We start from the raw sequence: 22,848 nt of genomic DNA on the forward strand, positions 1-22,848 counted from the left end.
GGGACTTCTCACGAGAGCAAGTGCTCAAATACTAGCCAAGGATATATCCTATAAGGAAGTGAATTAATCCTGTGCCAGATGTGATTACGCTGTGTTTTATGTCATATTTCTACATTCTGCTGGGCCAAGAGATTATATGCATGTTGTGGTTGGCGTCACTGTACTGTTCTATTTTCTCAAGGCTAGTTAAAATGTATCAGCCAACAGTAATTGTAAGTACATTAAATTCGTTCATTAAATTCACTTTTGTTTCCACTAAAAGGAGGAGACAAACAGGAAATTCCATTTGCTGAACACCTCAAATGTTAAGCTAAAAAAGCCTATGCTTAGTGGAGGAGTGAAGAAAAAGCATTTTGCCGGTAAGAAATCTGCATAACCCATTACAAATAACTACTGACCCCTTTCAGATCTATTTGAAAAGCCAAAGCAATTTTTGAGAGCTACTATCAGGATCTCTCAAACTTTGCATGTCACATCCATCTCTGTTCAACAGGACAGGGAGGGATTTTTTTTGGTTTGTTTTTTTAAAACAAGGCCAGCCAGATGGAGAAGATCATTATTAAGAACGGATGGATTTGTTCAGTAAATAAGAATATCTCCAGAAGATGTGTTTCAGTTTATACTGTAATTAGGTGATCACTTTTAAAAGAAGTATATATAATTATTAGCAGTATAAATAGGTTTTATACAAGATAATGGGAAAAACAAGCAGAGATTTAAATTTTGAGCTAGATGTTCAGATGCCTTGATAAACTGTTGTTAGTCTGCGAGAGCTTAAAATCCCTGATTATGGATTCAGTGTCATTCAGGTTCTGAAACTAGAGACAACTGGATTTATGAGCAGAACAGCCAAATCATTTTAGAAACAGTTTAATTTACAAATACACTTTTACAAAGGATATTACAAAAATAATCAAACATTGTGCAAAACCTCCACTGACTTGTATTTGGTTACAATGATAGGAAACTGGTCTTTCTGAACCTCATTTAAATTAGGAAGTTAACATTTCTAGCAGAGCCTCTATTCCTTTTACATTTTTATTGCATTTCAATTTCGGAATGAGGCTTTTTAGTCCTCCTTTGACTTTATTTGCCACTTCTTGATCTGTGCTTCGGAGAAGGCTACAAGAAAGGGGGAGAAAACATTATATTTCAAAAGGTCAACTTTTAAGTCAAACGAAAATACTGTCAGACAGTATAAATAAAATCATTAACTATTTAAAAAGAGACCTGCTTCAGGCCAGGTACTGATTTTCTCTCTCTCACACAGAGACACACAAAAAAATATGGAAGCAATTCCACCAGGCAGTACCCAGCAAATGATGGCATAGCTCTATTGTGGATCTAGTAGTCTCTACTTGACACTCTGGGCTTTCTACACTCCAGAACCATAGAATAAAAATAAACTATGTAAAGTTCTGTTACCATGGAAAGCCAGTTTCCTCGCTTAAAAGTAGTATTATTTCAGCAGTGAAAAGGATGTATAACTAATAGGAATGGATGAAATTAAGAAAAAAAAATTAGGATGATCATCAGGAAAAAAGCTTCCCAGCAGTGAGGTTAGTCTACACAGAACATTTTCACCTATGTAAGCAGCAGTAGGATGCCCTGTTGCTTAGGACTTTACACTATGAGGAACAAACATCCATTGGCTAGGTGATGGACAACAGATCTTTAACATCTCCAACTTCTACGGTTTTTACCATGAACTTGCGATTAGCCAACTATAACCTCTTGTTAATTTGCTAGGTTCTTAACAAGGATAAATAGACCAAGCATGGAATGTGAAAAGAGGCATTTAGTTTGTTTATATACAAATTGGTCTCCTCCCTATGACCTAAAATCCCACATAGGCTGATGGTACAAGAGCCAGGAAGCCACGCCACATCCAATAAAGAGCAGTTCTATTTTCAGCTACTTTATTCCGAGATGTAATTCTTTGACTATGGACTTATAAGTCCTACTGGGAATTTCTGTTAAGCTTTTAGTTATAACTAGAAGTTCTCTTACAATCTAAGGGGGAACTTTGTTTCTTTTAAAAAAAAAAAGAGCCCAGCACAGATAAAGGTCATATTCATATTGCCTATCCACAAGCAACACAAACTAGTAAGGAGCACGAGAAGCAGGATACTGAAAAAAACATGCCAAGTATGTAGAAAATTAACATTCTATAAGGTAAAAAGCAAGCAGAAACTGGTATGGTTTACCATTTGGAAAAGAGCATATTACAGTGTAATCCACTCTGGACTGCTTTTTATAAATTTCTGATGAAAAGTTTTATTTATTAACTGCTCACATGAGCTGAGTTTTGTATAGCAGTTTGCAAGCTTTTTGAATTAACAAACTGAACAGGAATTTCAGATCCCCATATTCTTTAAAGAGAATAATTGCTGAATATTTGCAATTATGTATTCTAAAGGGGCAAAATATATGTTGTCCTCTTTGACTCATAAGACCTCTTACTTGCATAAAAAGCCTTATGTATTTTGCCGATACAATATACAGGAATTCTAAAAGCTATGCCTGTTATTCTTGACACACATTTTTTCATGGTCTCTCAATACTGGATATAATCCTTATGTCCAGGTTATCAGGCATTCAAATACCATGGCAATGGTTGAAGTATAAGAACTTAAAGAGAATAGTATCATTCATGTAGTGGTTCCATATAATTTTAATTCTGAGCAAGTTGCCAATAGGAAATTGCACTGTGCTATGTGCACAAGTGAACTGGATTCTGATCTTACATTAGCTGAACGCTCGTGTAACTCCACTTAGATGTCAATAGAACTACGCCTAATTTACACCAGTCTGCGATCAGAACCAGGAGACCTTTGATTCTCCATTATAAAATCCAGTTCATCAAGGGTGACAAAAATATCAGAAGCGTTCAGCACATGCTATGGTGATTAACAGACTGCACATTTGCGACACAAAATAGGGCAGCAATTTAAGCTTCTATAAATACCAAAGCCAAGACCTTCAAGTGAATTGGATTGGTAAAGCAGAGATTTAGATAGGCATATGAATAGATGCTTCTATAAACTAACAAAAAATGAACAAAAATCAAATTCTGCAGGCAGAAAGTGCACTTTTAAAACAGGAACAAACAAAAGACAGATAAAATCCTACAGCCATTTGGGCTCCTTACTGGCAAAAGGAGAAACTGACAGAAATATCAGGGGCACCTTTTATATGTACATCTTTGTTTTGTTTTTTGTATTTCAACAACATTTTAAATATTTTATGTAAAAAAATATTGTAGTCATTACCCGTATCTGATTAAAGTACTTTTTGAGCTCAACACTGCTGTATAATTTAGGCAGCATCTTTAGACTAAAAGCACACAATTAAGCATGGATAAGATTAATTATTACACATTATGGAAGTTAAATGAGTGCCACACAAAATGAAGGAAAAAAGCAGCTCGTCAAGTTGCTCTGAGCATCTTACAATAACAAAAAAATAATGCATGAAAAGCTGATAAAAACCTGAAAGCTGTAATTTATTAATTAGCAAATAAATAAATAAATGTGAAGCCCTTGAAAGAATTCCTATCTACAAAGATGAATTTGTGATGAAAGCCTGGAAATTCTAGTACAAGAGGAAACGACATACTTATAAACCAGTGTGTATGTGTGTCTCCCTCTCCTTTGGGGAGGGGTTAGATTTTAGTATTGGTGAAAGACATTGGATTGACAATCTTGGAAAACAATTCCTCTCTGAAGCCACAGAGCATCAGTAATCCACACTTCCCAAACAACCTCCCTCAATCGTGACCCAAATTACCAGCTCCAGGGGTAGGCAAGGTCTCCATTCACATTCTGTCCTTGGTCTCTCCACTGAGATTACTACCAAGTGTGTCACAGTCAGCACTAACTGTTGTGAGGTTTGAGGGGTGGATGCTTGTCTACTAGGAAATTAACTGAATCTACAAACTGTTAGGGTACCAATCAATGTTTCAGTCACTAATGACCTGAACTTGTGACATAGCAATTAAAAGGTCCCATATTCATTACAAATCCTGTGATTTATCCAGTTTCTCTTAATACTAGTGACCAGGCTTGGTAATTTTCTGGGAGAATTCAGAGAAGGAAATGTGGCAGTCTACAAATTATTAAACCAAAGTGAATTATGTATATTTTGATGGAACACATGTACAGTCATATGATTTTAGACACAGCACCTGTAAAAGGTACAGATATATTTTTTTAAATCAAAAAGTCAATGTGACTATCATACAGTGGTATCTGAATCATCATTAAGACTACGATTTTGTTGCGGAAGTCACGGAATCCATGACTTCAGCCCTGGAGGCTGGGAGCTGCAGGGTCCCACTTCCTCCTGCAGCGGCAGGGAGCTGTGAGGTACCCCTATCGCTTGAGGAAGCGAGCCCCCAACCTCTGAGCTGCCATGGGCAGCAGGGGCACCCCTGCAGCTCCCTGGCTGCTGTGGGGCTAGGGGCACCCTGGAGCTCTGAGTCCCCACTGGAAGTGGGGGCTCTGAAGATCCCAGCCACCCAGCCCCTTCCCATTTTATCATGGATATTTTTAGTAAAAGTCAGGGACAGATCACAGGCTTCCATGAATTCTTCTTTATTGCCTGTGACCTGTCTGTGACTTTTACTAAAAATATCCATGAGAAAATCTTAGCCTTAATCATTAAAACGTGAAGGGTGAAGATAGACAATTTCTTGAATACTCTAATATGTAGGATGAAAATAATTCAATAAAGGGTACATATATAAAGAATACTGCCAGTGGCACCAGGGATGAGTTAATCTTTTAAACAAATCTCAAAGCCCTAAGTTAAGGACAAATGTTAAGTAACAACATACTGTCAATGTACGAATCATTCTACACAAATCCTACTGAATATCTGTGTGCAGGATTAGAGAATTTAAAGGAATTAAATGTGCTCATCAAACATTAGGGGTCTGTTTATAAAAGCTAAGGAAAAAAGATGTGAAAACTCTTTGTAAGTCAAACAATTCTATCACAATGCAGTTTACTAAATTAGTTTGAATGCAAATAGTATGTTTCACGACCAATTCCCATCAACAGCAACCCTACTGAAGTTTGCAAAACAGAATTAAAACTGGTTTCAGAGTAGCAGCCGTGTTAGTCTGTATTCGCAGAAAGAAAAGGAGTACTTGTGGCACCTTAGAGTAAGGTGCCACTAAGGTGCCACAAGTACTCCTTTTCTTTTTGAGAATTAAAACTGAACTTGGATCACAATAATCACATTTTCATCACTTAAATGGTTTCTAATTATTTACAGAATCAGTCTGAGCATCAGACTATCCTTACCCTACAGCAATAGGAATTAGAGTTGGAAAGCAAAGAGACAGATTCAACTAAATGATTTTTTTTTTTTTTAAATTTACAAAGGATATTTTGTCTACTTCAAGTTGCTAGCTGTGTTTGACTCAGTTCTGTCAGATACTTTTGAAAAGCTAATTAGGTAATTTTGTTATCTCTGCTCAACTGAGAGTTTTGAAACCTCACAGGTTAGATGTTTAGGGTTTACTAAGCCACCCATTTCCAGATTTCTCTGATGTGACACTGAAAGTTTCTATTACAAAGTGAAACTGACACCTATTTACTAAATGCCAACAAATGTATTAATAAGCAAAGTAGGATGGTCTAATCCTGGGGAGGTGAGGAAGACAGTGGGCTTTGTGGCTCATGACTTTATTACAGAGAACAGGTTGGCACATAATACACTTTTGCATGGCTTACTCTAAGAACCACCACCCCTCCAGCCCAGGAAGAACAACACAAACATAACTCCAATACCACAGGAAAGGCCTTGAGAGACAGCCTGTACAGCAGACAAACTGAACAACATTTTACAGAAGATGCCCGAATACCTGTTTGCTACCTTTGAATACAGGCACATCCAAGAACAAAACATATTTAGTATATACTGGCATATTGTTTCAGGATTTTCATACACGTGGTAGGGACACTGGTGGGCACAGTGTTAGAAATAAGTAAGTTTTTCAATCTCTAGAAGGCTTTTCCAGCACAGAGCTATTTCATAGCAGTACCAAAGCTTGAGCTCAGGGAGCTAATAGGTTTGGTCTGTGCTTGCATGTGCCAAGTGTTATTCTCTACAGCAGTGGTGGGCAACCTGCAGGCTGCACGCGACCTGTTAGGGTTATTGGTGGGCCGCGAGACAGCATTTACATTGACCGTCAGCAGAGACATGCTGGCCGCTGCTTCCCGCAGCTCCCATTGGTTGGGAACGGTGAACTGCGGCCACACCTGTGGACAGTCAACGTAAACACTGTCTCGCGGCCCGCCAGCGGATTACCCTGATGGGCCGTGTGCAGCCCACGGGATGCAGGTTGCCCACCACTGCTCTACAGCATGCTTGTAAACACCACAATTAAAAGCAAGTACGTTAAGTGTGTGAAAACTGACTTATTTTGGCTGAAAACTTGAATGGCATTCTCTGTATAAGAGTTAAAACAATGGGACCCAATTAGAAACACACATGTGTCCTACATACCAACAAAGAACCATGGCACCTCGATTTACTTCTGCCCAGGACTTCATATTCTTAATGCTGACACATTCCACCAATGTTCTTGCAAAACATCCTATTAGATGGGGAAAAAAGAGCGAGGTGAAATTACTCAACGTGGCCTACTCAAAAGTCCTCTGTAACAGTGATTTAATCAAACATTTTAATCCAATCTATATTTAGAAGCTATTGCTTACTGTCAAAATAACTGACTATTCAATACAGTCAATACCTTTGCAAACGTGAGACTAATTCTAAGCAATGCTTAGAATTAATTAGACAATAGCAACACTGAATTGTATGAAAACTCACTGGTATAAAGACAGACACACATTTGTTTCTTTCTACTATTTAATTGTTTAACAGAGTACCAAAAGCTATTCATGTTTAAAAAGCATGTTTCTACACTGAAAAGGAACTTGGTAAAGGGTGCCTTGCTACTGAAAAGATCTGCTTCCTGCGTGCATTCAATCATCGTCACTTACTTTCAAGACCAAAACAAGATCAAGTTTTGCACCTGTTATCCCTGCTGTCAGCATGGCTAAGAGTAAGAAGGTTCTCTATCCCTTCTCATGCACTGCCAACAGAATTATTTTAAATTTATTCCCATTACGGGCCGTCAGCTGCCTCTATTCAATGCCACTGGAGCAACAGAGTTTACACTTGTGTCCCTGAGGGCACAACTGGTCTTGCAGAACCATTGATACTGGTGATGTGTAAGAAGGGAAGAGCGCAGTGTGACTTTCAGATCCCAGGCTGAGTTTGCACGAGTGGCCTTTAGAAAAACATTTAAATTGTAAAATCATCATCAAATTTGATCTTGAAACTGAGAAACTATAAACACCAAATTCCATTTTAAAGTCACTTTACAGAGTAGAACTGCACATTAGGGACTGATCAACTACCAGTTGTCTAAATTAGGCTGGTAGATAAAAGATATTCAGACAAAATTCCCCCCTTTAACATTTGAATGATGGAACTGACAAAAAGTTCTAATTCAATACTAATAAGGAATTAAAACTGTGCCAACCCAAACTCTGACAGAGAACAGTAGATATCAGAACTATAGTGAGACCAAAAAAAAGAAAAAAAAAAAAGATAGGTTAAACATAGACCAATATAATTAATGCACCAAAAAAAGCCTAGTAACGTCTACTCCATAATCATCTGAACTCCTATCTCAGCTTTTATATCAGCATTAGAAGCAGGCATCTGGTAAAAAATGCGAAACCATACTAACAGGGATTTCTATGTATTGCCTTTGAAAGAAAAGTGTAGCAGGGGTTCAACACAGTTGCATGGAAATTGTCGCAAATTAAAGACAATTAAACACTGCAAAAAAAAATCAGAGCTGCCTGTAGGACAATTGTTTCACAGCAACTTTTGAAATGTTTTAGTTCTGCACTGGTTTCCAGACTGGAAACCTGAGAGCTTCTGTGCACATTTTTTCCTCTCTCTCACTCCTTCCGTAGGAAAATGTAGTCAAAAACCAATATATTTCCATCTGTTCCATGAAGTAACATCTCAAAAATATTTCAACCAGCTCTAATAAAAAAAATACACACACTACATAATCTGTTTCCCAATCTGTTGCATTCGAGATACCTAATGGTGCTTAGTAAAAGCTCTCAGTAAAAAAACCATACAAGTTTTGCATAAAAAGGTTATTTTACTAGGATGGTAGAAAGACATCTTAGGCCAGGTTGAAAAAATCCACAAGGTACTAGATTTTGTTGCTCTGTAGCAAAAAGTTGAATTAATTTTTTTTAAGATTACATTCTGGATGATAACATCTGTGCCATAAAATAGCAGAGATGTGCTATATTTGAGGTGAAATTTTATAATGCAAGTGGTAACCCAGCAGCAGTAACAAATACACTCTAGTAATTATAGGTCTGCTTAGCTGGTGATCACAATATTCATAAACTGGAATAAAACATCACATTTTCTAATTAGAAAGATGCCATCTTCAATCTTGTCTATGTTTTAAATAGCTTTAACATGCTAACAGATAGCTTTAACATGCTAACATTTATTAAGTAAAATGGCAAAGGAATAAACTACACTCTTGATACCAGCAAAGCACATTTGGGATCTTCTGTTTCTAAAAAACAGGTCAACCTCCTCTGGTGGAAAAAGTGAGCTTAGCTTCCATCACTTCACTCATACAGCATCTCACAACTGCACAGACACAAAATACTTTTTATGTACATCTAAAGTACATTTAAACCATTTATTGCCTCTTTGCCACCTTTTACATATTCTGATACATCTAAAAATTTACACAACAATCTTTTGTTTGAACCTACACAATGAGTTTAATTATGCTGAAAGCTGACATATGGTCTATTAAAGATGAATTTCCCAGCCTACCTTCTCTTCCATTATCTCTCATTTTTTCATCTTGCCCTATTAACCATTTCAGAACCAGATGGCCTGCTGGATGCTCTGCAATGTGAAGCTTTAAACAAATCAATGATTAACTGTTAGACTCAGGAGTCTTTCACACATGTATTGGTGCGCTTATGCTTGAAACGCAAAGTACACTATCAGATGATTTTATAAAAAAAATTCCAACTTGCTCCCCCCCACCCGCAACACATCATATTGTGCCATTTCACCACTATTAGCGATGAGCAAATATCAAAACAGATGAGAATGTAAGTGTTTGGATGCTTATTCAAACATTAACTTATAGAGGTGCAACCCATTCCCCATTCCAGACTGTCAGTGCACAGACTACATCCTCTGCTCCTCACTAGCCAACCCTTTCCCCTGGCCTGCAAACACACCTTCAGCTTCCCAGTAACACATAAGTGTAGTTTCCTGGTCTAGCTGCCTCTATGCACGTCTGTGGCTCTTCCAAATTTTCACCAGCTGACACGCACTGAAAAATGGCTTATATGGAAATCCAGAGCTTGTTGGAATATATAAGAGGTCCACGTGGAAGTCTAGCACAGATTGGTCATAAAATGGTGGAAGTGGGGTTTATGTGCAAAGAGAAGGAGATCAGAGATATGAGCTGTGAGAGAAATCACAACTAGAAAAGGTAAGTCAGTGAGGTGCTTTGATGGCAGTCTGGATATCATAGGGCAAGGAACACTGGTGGTCCTGAACTTTATAAGTTGGTTTTAGTTCAGCTTGGAACAGACAAGAAGTTTAAAACAGCTCTTATTTTATAAAGAACTATATTTGACTTCCATCCCTAATCATTAAACCAACTTCCTGTCTCCCTCTCCAACAGAATCTTGAAAGTGATCTAGTATCTCACAGCTCATATTAACAAGAACAGACATGTTCAGCTAGAAGGGACATCAAGAGGGTCACCTAGTCCAGCTCCCTGTGCTGAGCCATTCAATATGTGCACAAAAACACTGGAGTAGAGGGGTGGTTTTCGCTGTGGTACCATGAATACATGCAGCTTTACCTCTCAAAACTGGAAAATGCATTATCTTTGCTTTCCCAAAAATCAGGCCAACTTGGGGAATTGGGCGAGAGCAATTTGGCTGAAAGTTCATTCAAGCAAGGCAGAGGGAATGAGGACTGTAAATGCTTGCCCAATCACACAGTATGCTGATGATGCTATTTGCATTGTGACGGAAGGGTCTATCGAGAGAGTTGTGCATTGTGACTGAGGGGTTTATCAATAAAGCTTGTAATCTTGGGATACTTCTAGATTCCCAGCTCTTCCTGAAGTTCCCCATGGTTGTGGAAACCACACATGCATGTCTGAAGACACAGTCTGACTTTAGCTTACTGATGAAGTTAGCAATATTACAATAAACTGCTATAGGAATCCAACCTTCTTTCCTTGTCAGAAAGTTAAGAAGTTGGATCTTGGTGCCCCTTCCCTGTGTGCAGGTGTGTGCTTATTTAGTAGCTCACACCCACTGAACTCCTTCACAAAGATAATATCTTCATTGTGAGCAGAAATTCTTTATAGTCTCATTTAACTGCTACCACTACAACTCGAGAGATTCTGTATAATATACATTTCTGCCACTCACAAAAAATGTAAATCCACTGTCAGAGAAAGACTTTTTTACACACTAGTCTGGCAGATTCAAGACTACAAAGAACTAAGTACCCGATTCAGAGAGGCAAATGAAATGCTTAGCTAAGCCATCATTATTTCAAATGCAGTTACAATATATAAATACACAAGACGTGGCCAGAAAATGCAACAGAAAGTGCGGATTCACATTAACAGGGAATGTTTCAGAGTGCAGCCAGTAAAGCATGTGTTAGGTAACTGTAGTAAATCTTATTTATTTAAATGATACACTGGAAACAAATTCACAGCAATATCTCGACTGCTTGCCCTGTGTTAGATGCGTTACCTACCTGCCCATCTTTGCCACCTGGAACCAGCTCCTCTGCTGCCAAACTAGCAATTGCATTCATGGCAGGCTGGACGTCACCAAGAGCAGATCCTAAAACATCAGCCACCAAGACGCACGTAGCTTTGTCCATCACCATTTCTTGGGCATGTTCTTGCAGATGACCTAACAAGGCCGGGGAAATGGCTTCTAAAAGTTCACAACGGCGCACATCTGAATCTTTTTTACTGGTGAAATAGTAATACACAATATGGTGGTCCAATTATTGCAGAAAACTTGTTTTGTATAAAGGATCAAGTAAAAATAAATTCAATCCATGTTTGCTATTTAGACAGATGATGTCCTCATTAAAAGGTCAAATTAAAAAAAAAAAAACACAGTCCCTTTTCTGTATTCCACAGCAAATCAAGTTTAATATGATCTTTGGATAACCATCAGAGGTTTTAAAAATAACCAGAACGAGAAAAGTGTCCAATCAGGTGACACAGTAGTCTTTAACTTTCAAGGTGATTGCCAATGTGCCATACACACCAATTCCACCCTTTCATTTTAATTCTTATTTGTCCTGCCATTGTCATCATCTCAAAGCTCTAACAGAGACTGTGTAAGGAAAACTGTTCACAGAGCATTGTGAAATAGCCATCTCTGCAGTATTTAATAAACATCAGCATCAGTTAAACTAGCAGAATGGCAAAATAAATATCCTTCAAAATCCCACAGTGTATCTTGGGCCTTCCAGACTGGTTTATTACGGTCTCAAATAAGGCAACACATAAAGAAGGGCTGCTGATGCACAAAGGAGAAATACAGATAAGTGACCAATGCATTAATTATTTAAGAAAAACTAAGTTCAGCTTTTTAAAAAATTATCTAAATTAGACCGTGTGGGGGGGCTGAATTAGAACTAAAATCTTCCATTTTTACTGCTAGATTTCAAGTTTACTCTTGTACAACTTAGAACACCAATGATGGATGTCCCCAAAAAAAAAAAAAAAAAAAAAGCTTTAAATCTGTTCTGAGACTTCAACTAGTTTAGCAAAGGGTAAAAATTGTCCTCTCCTTTGTACAGTTGAAATACTACTGCAACCCAAATACAGTCACTATGCACATATATTAGGTATATATCTAGGCAAAAATCACATCACAACTGTTACGATTTCTGTCAGATAGCGGACACATTTATTTGCTTTTGGTGGTTTGGTTTGTATGTGGGTTTGTAGAGTGAGAAGAAATAAAAAGTTATAGAAACTGCAAAATATTAACTCAGTAAAATTAATGACATTATTTGGAAACCAATTGTGGTAACTGATCTTCATAAAGAAACTGTCATGGTCTTTAAACCAAAAAAACAAAAACAATGACTAAGTGTCCTGTTCAAAAAGCTGGAGTTGGCAAAACGTGTGTGGATTGTTTCAGCCTGCCAGTTATGCATTTTAGTTACCTGTAAGCATTTCCATCTCCCTGTTGCAGAATTTTGACAATCTCTGGTAAGAAATGTGCAGGATCCCTTGGACTTAGCAAGTACAACAGGACCTTCCTTCCATATTTGTTGTTTACAATATTGGGCAAAGAACCACTTATCTCCTGTAAATATACACAAACATCAATAACACACTGCTGGAAGAATACTTTTCAGCAACAAACCTGGTCTGAGTACTTTCAGACTGAAAGCTGGGGAAAGAGAGGTCATAATTTATAGTTACATGATACAATTCAAAACCCAGTGTATAACGTCTAGGTGGAGTTTGTCAATGTATAGTGCTGAATGAGATCAAGTTTTGATATTTGATTTTTGTTTGTAAAATGCTCTGATATCCTTGGATGGAAGATAAAATAGAAGTAAAAATTATTATTTGCATTACCATAGTGTTCAGACTTCCTGAAATCAGGGCCCCATCGTGCGAGGTGCTGTACAAACATGTAGTAAGAGACAGACTTCTCCCCAAAGAAGTTACAATCCCAACAGACAAAAGGTGGAAGGGAACACATTATCACAGCACCCAGTTATAGCCAACACCACGAGTCATCAGGTGTGATTATCAACCAATTGTTCATCTGTGCAGCAGCCAGCATGCAAAGGACAGTTGAGGATGGGGAAGAAGACAAAGAAGTTATCCTGAATTCAGCTAGGCAGAGAACATCCAGCAGCAATAATTAATTGTAAGTAACAAAGTAAGCCACATTTCTGCTAGGAGAATAACCATTATCACTTGTAGTTTACTGAAGCATTAGTAACAAATACAGAGGGCATTTCCTAGGGATTAATGGCTGGCTAGGAAAAATCATTACATAAACAAGAATGCTGGTGCACAACGCACATGTGTCCCTAGAGGCGTGTCGAAAAAACTCATTGATAGGCCACGATTTTTTGTTTTGTTTATTGAAGAGTGCCTATATATTCAAAAAGAAGTATCTATTACCAGCACTACGTTTTCTGTGTGTTCATGTTCTGTTCTTCCTGCTTTGTGTGTACACATTTCGTTTTAAGTTGGCAATATGATTTTGCCTTCCAATTGCAGGACATTGCAGAAGAATTAATACCCTGTACGTTAGCCAAAGAGTTTTCAAAGACTGTTACAGCAGACTTAAGGAAAATATTAATGCACATTTCAGTTATATTTTCTGAAACAAAAGGGATGGTGTTACAGAGCTCTGGGTAATTTCAGTATATTTTATGTCCATACTGTTTGTAAGTAACCCTTCTGCTTTTCAAAATCTCTTAAAATCCCTGGTTTCCAGCAAGGAAATCCTTCAACAACAGCTGGTACAAGATGAAGTGAACAATTGAACCAGTACCTCTTCACCCTTTATCTCCCAAAACACATGCTAATAAAGATTATGTTCTGTGGGAGGGGGGGGGTGGGAGGGCTGGGCAGAAGACAGCAAGACTGTTACCACCTAAAATATGAAGAAAATGCACAAAAGCAGGTAAAATTTTGTTTAGTGGAAAAATGTGCACATTTTACACACACTGCTTTAGGATATCCAAAGTATTAATCTGGCACTGGCTTCTGGATTAGTTATTGCACTTCTCATTTCTGTAGTCTTCACACTTCAGGCCTTGGCCAGAGTGTATTCTCTGTGCAATAAAACATGTATTCTCTTCTCACTAGGGGTTAGGACTGAGGCTTGAACATTACTGCATGAATGTCACTTACACTGTACATCAGAATCAACCAGCCAACAAAGACAAACAGAGTACTTCAAAACTCAACGTAGCAGTCATCTGAAATGGCTAATTTAGTAACAAAGGTATCTTGATGGTCATATTGACTTAACATAATAAAGACAATATATTCATCTTGAGTCTGAAATCAATATACATTACATAAGTTTTCAAGACCATAACTACTTCTTTGTTCACTGAAACAAAAGCATAACCCTAGTTATTTTTAATAAATTCTGTATTAGAGAATTTTGTGGCTTTTTGTTATAGGACCATAGAAAAATACTCAAGAAAAATTTAAGAAACACAGTCGTGTAATGTCTCTTTGCCAACACCTTCCATATTGCAATCTTTAAGAGACTAGATACAGACTTTGTGTCTATTACCACCATGAATGAGAGCTTTTTTACCCAAATCTTAAGTCCAGACATGTGGCTAGCCCAATTTACAGTTCCAACCATGAGGGCCGAAAGAAGCAGAGATGTTTTTTGGATCTAGGATTAGGGCTCGGTGTAGCCAAAAGAGTTGACTGGAATAAAGGCTTTCCTTTTGCCCTTTAGAAAAAGTAACTTTCCCTTAGTTCCCTAACAGCCAGCAAGCCACATAGGGATTCAAATTTTGTAACACTACAAAAGCAGAGACTAGTTCTGTCAAACACCATAGCATTGTGACCTCCCAGTAATAAAGATTTATTTTCTTATCATCCCAAGGAGTGGGTTTTTTTTTTTTGAACATTCTTTTCACTGTAGAGGCTTGTTAGATTCATTTCTATATGAGATCTAATTCATCTGCATCTCTAGAAGGCTGAGATACATTTGTGACAGATATGGCAATTTCCTGAAATATTCCTGGAAGGCCTTATTATATGATGTATCATTGTGGGCTGGGATCATATGCAACTTCTCTAGGCAGCAGTTCTGAACCAGGGGCCTGGTTTCAGGTCTGCCAAGCAGGGCCAGCATTAGATGCACTGGGACCCAGGGAAGAAAGATGAAGCCCCACCACCCAGGGCTGAAGCTGAAGTCTGAGCAACTTAGCTTTGTGAGGCCTCCGGCAATTGCCCTGCTTGCTAACCCTAACACCAGCCCTGGCTTTTATATTTAGAAAAACAGTTGTTGTGGCACAGGTGGGCCATGGAGTTTTTATAGCATGTTGGCGGGCGGGGGGCAGAGGGAAGATGAGGGACTCAGAGAAAAAGATTGAGAACTCCTGCTCTAGGGGGTAGATATTACAAATGAGACACCTGGGAGCTCAAAAGACTATACTGAAAATTTGCAAGAAAAAGTATGGACTTTGGGGACAATAAGTTTTAAGTTGATTTCCTGTGGAATTCTTAGGGAGAAGTTAAAGCAAATTCCCAACTTGAGTTATGCAAAAACCCAGCCTTTTGAAGCTATGCACTGAGAAGAGGATCATTGTCAGCTGATTATCTATTACAGAAGGCCAAGATCAGTAAAGAAACAGCTGATCTGCCAGCCTCTGTTCTGGAGCTAAGAGAGATGAACTTCTATTCAAAGGGGAAAAGCCAGTTGTGGGTTTTGAACAACTGAAACTGACCAGAGGCCAAGGCTGGAGTTTGGGGTAAGTTCTGGTAAGTTTTTTCACATGCGTGTAGGTTTGTTTATTGTTTTAATATGTTTTCTCTGTAATGCTTCTACCTTAGGAATAGATGTACTTGCTTAGAAGAAGCTGTGTGGTAACCTATACTTGTGGGCAATACACTGGTCAGGGCCCCCAGAGAGAAAGCAAACCACAGGCGTTGGCCTTTTTAGGCAGTCTGGCTAGCTGGGGATATCATAATGTAAGGCAGGGAGCTGTGCAGCGTCCGGTCAGGAGGAGTACAACAAGCATCACCACCCAAGAGAGGTGATAACTGGGAGTTGAAAGCATAAAGTTGGTTGCCCTTAGTGGGCCATGGAGCAGGAATACAGGTGCATTTGCCCTGAAACTGTAATATTCTTTAGCCAATTTTAAGTTTGACTTTTACATGTCAAACCACATTGCCTACTCTCTGGTACATAGTGCCATCTCTCTAATAACCATTCGTCTTCATTTTTAATCAGAAGAGCTGACTTTTAGACCTTACTGATAATCCGATGTTCCTATTACCTTCTTTTCTTACTCTGTTCAGCTAGTTTGACCTACTATGTCGATACTTCAAGCTCTCGGGCATTATCTCAGATTAATGTTTTGTTCACCTGAACCAAAAATCTTTGAATTTTCTTGTTCAAAATAAACTACACCTTTCCCAGGTATTGGGCCAGGTTTCTTCAACTTCTCTTAGCAGTTTAATACAAATCTCTGTCACTTTGAGAAATCCCAGAACTTAATGTTATTTTTCGATTTGCACTACATTTCTACCAAAGACAAATCTTCATTACAATACAACGTTGCACAGTAAGAAACTACATAGTGCTCTCGGTGTAATCCTTAGATGGGTCAAATGAAATATCTGTTCGACAAAGTCTTCTAGCACTGAAGAAACTTAGTTGAACTAGTGAGAGCTCTCAAAGTCATCTATTACTTGCAGTCTATTTTGAAGAATTTCAGTTGAAAAAGTCCAGAATTTTGTAAAGTCAATAAATGAAATGAAGTTCAATATACTTTAAATTTCTCGTACAACTAGTCCCTAGCTAAGTCAGCAGAAGTACAAAGTAGGGTTTCCAGCAGATTTTAGATCTAGTTTGAAGACTGTAGTAAAGGGGATATAAATTACATAAACATTCAAAAGTGTAGTCCTTCACCAAGGTCTCCTCATGCTAAGAAAAATCATAATAGTTGCTCTATGCATTGAAATAAAGATAGAGAAAACTGAAGACAAACAACGTTTGAAAACCTGGCTAGGAAAGTCATATATTAGTATCCTAAGTATGAATAACCTCTTTTGTTAATTGCACTGGTAACATTTAATAGAATATGTTAGGAAAATTCAACTACTTACAGATATGATTAGCTGTTTCATGAGCTTCGTATCATCAATGCAATCAAATGCTGCCAGCAAGACCAAGTGAGAGAATTCACCCTGTAAGGGCAGGGCATCAAGAAGGTTTAGAGACATGCAATGCTGCCCCACATACAATATCATTTCCTAAATGTTAGCTGTGATGAAAACTTGTCCAAATTGCAAAAAACTACACTGAGATCTGATGAATGATTTCCTCTAATGACTGGCTGAAGTAGTCCTACGACATAAAATTATTTTCTGGAGGTAACATTTATAATAAAAGCATCTTGTTTAAAACAAAAGTGATAAAAATCAGAGCTGTCTCTATACACTGATGAATTTCCCTGTCTAGACAGCTGTGCAGCATGCTGCACTCTCAATAACTCTCAACTGGATTCTATGAATACCCATCCATTTGAGGCCGAAGATTTGCTTTACAGAATAAAAAATAAAATTTCATTTCTCCAGTAGATTTACCTTACAGTCAACATCTCTCACCAGATTTCTGGGAGCAAATCTCAGTGAAATCCAAACCTACAGGATAAGGGCAAGACCCAACTCTCATAGATGTCAATGAGATACTTTCCACCAACTTCCTTAAGAGCACAACCAGTAGGTCTTGACACAGTTCTTAACTATTAGCTACATGTTGCCTCTTTCAAAGTGATTCATATATGTATATACTATAGACTTTTTCATCTAACAAAACAGGAGCTTCTATACTGAAACAGACCAACAAGTCATGTCCATTAGTGGCCAAAGCTGGATGCTTCAAATAAAAGTTATTATTCTAATAATTCTCCAAACTGAATATGATACTGTGGAAGAAGGCAGATGGAGAAGGAAAGATTTATTCATGATTCCAGATGGCAGCTAGCTTTTGCTCTGAAGCATGTGTCATAATAGCTAGTGAAAAGGAGCAGCAAACAGGGGAGTTCTGTGAAGGAGTTCTCCAGGTGAAGCAGGTGTGACTACATGACTCTTTGGGTAAGTTTGCTTGCTGTGTGCCTGATTGAAAGAAGCTTATATTGTGGTCTGTTTGGGGGACCATGTGCAGAGCCTAGTGGTCTGGTAGACAAGGCTGAGAGTATTTTAATGAGACTTTGATCCCTAATCCTTTAGAATCCATTAACTAGCAGGCAGGGCTACTTGGGGAGAACAGGGGTTTAAAAAGCCAGTTCCTATGTGACCAGCAGAGCTAGTGAACAGGAGCAGCAAACCTGGGAGTTTTGCGAGGGAGTGTGAAAGCCAGATACACCTAACATTCTCTAAATGTAGGCCACACACACACACACACGCGTGCGCGCCAAAAAAACCCTAAACCCAGAAAACAAGCTGATGGCTCTCAGAGACCAAGTATGGACTCTTGATGCCAGAGTGGCTGAACTGGAGGATATGAAGGAGACAGACAGGTGTGTAGATGAGACTTTCCGGGACATAGCAGAGTGGTCCCACCCCCAGTCTGATAGCCTCTGTGCTGTTGAGGAAGGAAATTTTAGAGAGGACAATATCAAACTGGAGCAGAAGGAAATGGTCCTGTAGTTGGAATCCTCCCTCTTTCCAGATGATGTCATGGTGTCCTCTCACAGTGAAGATATCTCTCTTGGGCAGGAAACCCCACTTATTAGAAAGAGATAAGTAATAGTAATGGGAGATTCGATTGTTGGAAATATAGATAGTTGGGTTTGTGATGACTGGGAGACCTGCATGGTGAATTGCCTGCTGGATGTGAAAGTTACAGATCTCGAGACATCTGGACAGACTTATGTGTGGTGCCAGGGAGGAGCCGGTGGCCATGGTACATGTAGGTACCAATGACATAGGGAAATGTAGGAGAGAGGTCCTGAAGGCCAAATTTATGCTGCTAGGTAACAGATTGATGTCCAGGATCTCCATGGAAGCAGTCTCTGCAATGCTTCCAGTTCGACATGCAGAACTGCAGGGTCTCAATGCATGGATGAGACATTAAGGGGTGTCAATAGGGGGCAGGGGCCAGGCCATGCCTGGCTGTTTGGGGAGGCACAGCCTCCCCAACCAACCCTCCGTACAATTTCAGAAACCCGATGTGGCCCTCAGGCCAAAAAATTTGCCCACCCCTGAGCTACATGAATTCTTTGCATTGGTCTTCACTGAAGAGGATGTGAGGGAGATTCCCACATCTAAGCCATTCTTTTTAGGTGACAAATCTGAGGAACTGTCCCAGATTGAGGTGTCATTAAAGGAGATTTTGTAACAAACTGATAAATTAAACAGTAATACGTCACCAGGACCAGATGGTATTCACACAAGAGTTCTGAAGGAACTCATAATGAAATTACAGAACTATTAACTGTGTATGTAACCTATCACTTAAATCAGCTTCCATACCAGATGACTGGAGGATAGCTAATGTGATACCAATTTTTAAAAAAGGATCCAGCGGCAATCCCGGCAATTACAGGCCAATAAGCCTACCTTCAGTACCAGGTAAACTGGTAGAAACTATACTGGAGAATAGAATTATTAGACACAGATGAACATGACAGGGGAAGAGTCAACACAGCTTTTGTAAATGGAAATCATGCGCCAACAATCTAATAGAATTATTTGAGGGGGTCAACAAATGTGTGCGTAAGTGTGATCCAGTGGACATAGTATACTTGGACTTTTGACAAGCTCCCCTCACCAAAGGCTCTTAAGCAAAATAAGCAGTCATGGGAAAAAAGGGAGGGTCCTCTCTTGGATCAGTAACTGGTTAAAAGATAGGAAACAAAAGGCAGGAATAAACGGTCAATTTTCAAAATGGAGAGAGATGAACAACTGTGTAACCCAGATGCATCCGATGAAGTGAGCTGTAGCTCACGAAAGCTTATGCTCAAATAAATTTGTTAGTCTCTAAGGTGCCACAAGTACTCCTTTTCTTTTTGTGTAACCCAGGGATCTGTACTAGGACTAGTGCTGTTTAATGTTCATAAATGATCTGGGAAAAGGGGTAAACAGCAAGGTGATAACATTTGTAAATGGTACTAAATTACTCAAGATTGTTACTCTTTTGCTTTGAACTTGAGTAAGGGATCTCACAAAACTGGGTGACTGGGCAACAAAATGGCAGATGAAATTCAATGTTGATAAATGCAGTGATGCCCATTGGAAAACATAATCCCAACTATATATACAAAATGGTGGGGTCTAAATTAGCAGTTGCCACTCAAGAAAGATCTTGGAGTCATTGTGGATAGTTCTCTGAAAATCTCTGTTCAATGTGCAGCGGCAGTCAAAAAAAAAAACTGACAATGTTAGCAACCATTAGGAAAGGGATAGATAATAAGACGGTAAATATAATGCCACTAAATAAATAAATCCATGGTACACCCACACCTGGAATACTGAGTGTAGTTCTGGTCACTTCATCTAAAAAAAAATACATTAGAAATGGAAAAAGTACAGAGAAGGGCAACAAAAATGATTAAGGATATGGAACAGCTTCCATATGAGGAGAGAAACACTGTTCAGCTTGGAAAAGAGATGACTAATGGGGGATATGATAAAAGTCTATAAAAATCATGAATGGTATGGAGAAAGTAAATAAGGAAGTGTTAATTACCCCTTCACATAAGACAAGAACCAGGGTCATCCAACGAAATTAAGCGACAGCTGGTTTAAAAGAAACAAAAGGAAGTACTTCACACAATGCAGAGTCAACCTGTGGAACTTGTTGCCACGGGATATTGCAAAGGCCAAAACTATAAATGGGTTCAATTAAGAATCAGATAAGTTCATGGATGATAGGTCCAACTATGGCTACGAGCCAAGATGATCAGGGATTCAACCCCATGCTCTGGGAGTCCCTAAACTCTGACTGCAAGATGATGAGACTGGATGGGAAGGGATGGATCATGTGATAATTGCTCTGTTTTGCTTGTTCCCTCTGAAGCATCTGGCAGTGGCCACTATCAGAAGACAGGATACTGGACTAAATGCATAATTATTCTATTCCTTAAAGAAGAGGCAACCAAGATTCCCTGCAATATGAGATTTTACCACTGTGGCTTTGGTATATTTCCCTACTTCCTTCTTAATACAGTTTATCTCATTTGCCCTTTAGAACGCTACTGTGGAAACAGACATCTTCAATGATTTATCCACAATACCTAGATCTGTTTCCTGAGATGTTACAGTCCAATTCCATCAATGTGCCCGATTAAGCAAATAGACACTTCTGTTTGAAGTTTTTTTAAATCTTTCACTGTTGAGTGACACCTACAATTACTAGAACATAAAGAGACTGAGAAAAATGATCTTTCCCCCCATTTCTTTACTTTGTAACAGTACAATGTGTAAAATAGTATCAATGTGAGCTTCCCATTTTGTTTCTTTGAGTATTTCACACAGTAACAAGTAAGAGAAAAATGTTTTGAAAAAAAATTAGAAAGATAATAGATGTACAGCACCTGCACAACGTGCAGGAAATACAGAATACAACCCCAGCTAGTGTGCTTTTTATTCTTGCAAGGCTCTTTCTACAAAAATGTATATTAACATTTGATACAGTTAAGGATCAGTATTATAAGTCTAAGTTTACTATCAAGACTGCAGTTTCACAGTTTGTTCTAACTTCAGAGTAAATTCAAATTGATATTTTGTAAACTGGGAATGATGTGACAGTTATGAAAATGCTTCAGTGACTACTTCAACATAAGGTTTATAAACACTCACGGTAGCTATTTTTTCAACATACGTCTTCATGGTTTTCATAATTATTTTTCTGTCCTATCCAAAAGAAGAGGGAGAAACATTAGTAAGCCTTTGTCAGTAATTTAATAACTAAGTTGCTATCCGCAGCTTCTTTATACGAGTTTAATTTCAGATCATTTCTTAAAAAGAAGAAATTACTATTATAAGCATTACTTTTGCAACTGAGACTGTGAAATGTTAGACCCAAATTCTATGGCAAGACTCAGCACAGTAGAGAAACCCTGGGGTTTTCTGCAAGATTGGGCTGGCTTAGGGGAGAACTAAGAAAGAGCAGCTGTTATCAAATTACATAAAGGTAAAGGCTGCTTGCCTAATGGACATCCCCTAGCTCCTGATTTCCTGCTGTGTACAGGAGAAGGTCAGTCTGCCAATCCCCCCATTCCTAGATAGTCAGTTCACTGTGGCACAACTCCTACATAAAACCAGAGGGAACTCTTATCCTACATACCTCAACTCCCCCTCTAGGGCAGACATCTGCTCAGCAAGGCTCCTAAACTATGTATCAGCAGGGGCTCTGTTCTAAAGAGGCTTCACTAGGAGCATATCTTCCAAAAGACTTCCTCTCCGGCCTTCATTTTTGGCCCTTCAGCCACTGCCCTGTCCCTTTTTACCATTCTACTTAAGGGCCATGCCCTAGCAAGGTAGATAGACTTAAATTACAAGTTCATTTAAAAAAAAAAGTATGTAACTTTATTTCTTTTCACTTAAGGTATGTCTACATAGCAGCTGGGAGCATGCTTTCCAGCACAGATAGTGCACTAAAATAGCAGTGTAGCTTCTATGGTACAAGCTAGCTGCCCAAGTACAAGCCCACTCAACCACCCAGTACATACTTAGATGGTTAGCCTGAGATGCTGCTGCGGCTACATTGAGTTAGTGCACTAAAAAGACCAAACAGAGCTAGTATATGTCCATTTACCTGTGCTGAAAAGCACACTCCCCGCTGCTGTGTAGACATACCCTTACGTGGAAGGTTCCATGTAAATTTCTGAAAGCACTCCTTACACCCCTAACACTTAAAGCAGAGCGGGTAAATGTTATCCCTTACATAGCTTGACATATCATCATCAACTCTTGAAGGAGAAACCCTAAACACCAGTCTTGGCAAGTAGAGAAGCCTGTCAGTTTATTTA

The 22,848-nt window shown here is 38.7% G+C and overlaps 1 protein-coding gene across 2 annotated transcripts in view; it reads right to left on the reverse strand.

The window, feature by feature from the left end:
* Positions 1-854: 854 nt before the first annotated feature.
* PUM3 (pumilio RNA binding family member 3) overlaps positions 855-22,848 on the reverse strand; it is a 38,987-nt gene continuing 16,993 nt past the window's right edge. The window contains exons 12-18 of one of the 2 annotated variants that reach the window (XM_077817621.1): positions 21,677-21,730; positions 16,979-17,059; positions 12,313-12,455; positions 10,876-11,098; positions 8,905-8,992; positions 6,517-6,607; positions 855-1,122 (exon numbers count right to left, since the gene is read on the reverse strand). In XM_077817621.1, coding sequence (XP_077673747.1) covers positions 993-1,122; positions 6,517-6,607; positions 8,905-8,992; positions 10,876-11,098; positions 12,313-12,455; positions 16,979-17,059; positions 21,677-21,730 — 810 coding nt within the window. In that variant the 3' untranslated portion in view covers positions 855-992. The remainder of the gene's footprint in view (positions 1,123-6,516; positions 6,608-8,904; positions 8,993-10,875; positions 11,099-12,312; positions 12,456-16,978; positions 17,060-21,676; positions 21,731-22,848) is intronic. The other variant, XM_077817622.1, reaches the window with a different exon arrangement.

Source organism: Eretmochelys imbricata, chromosome 5, assembly GCF_965152235.1.
Source record: "Eretmochelys imbricata isolate rEreImb1 chromosome 5, rEreImb1.hap1, whole genome shotgun sequence".
NCBI classification, from domain to species: domain Eukaryota; kingdom Metazoa; phylum Chordata; order Testudines; family Cheloniidae; genus Eretmochelys; species Eretmochelys imbricata.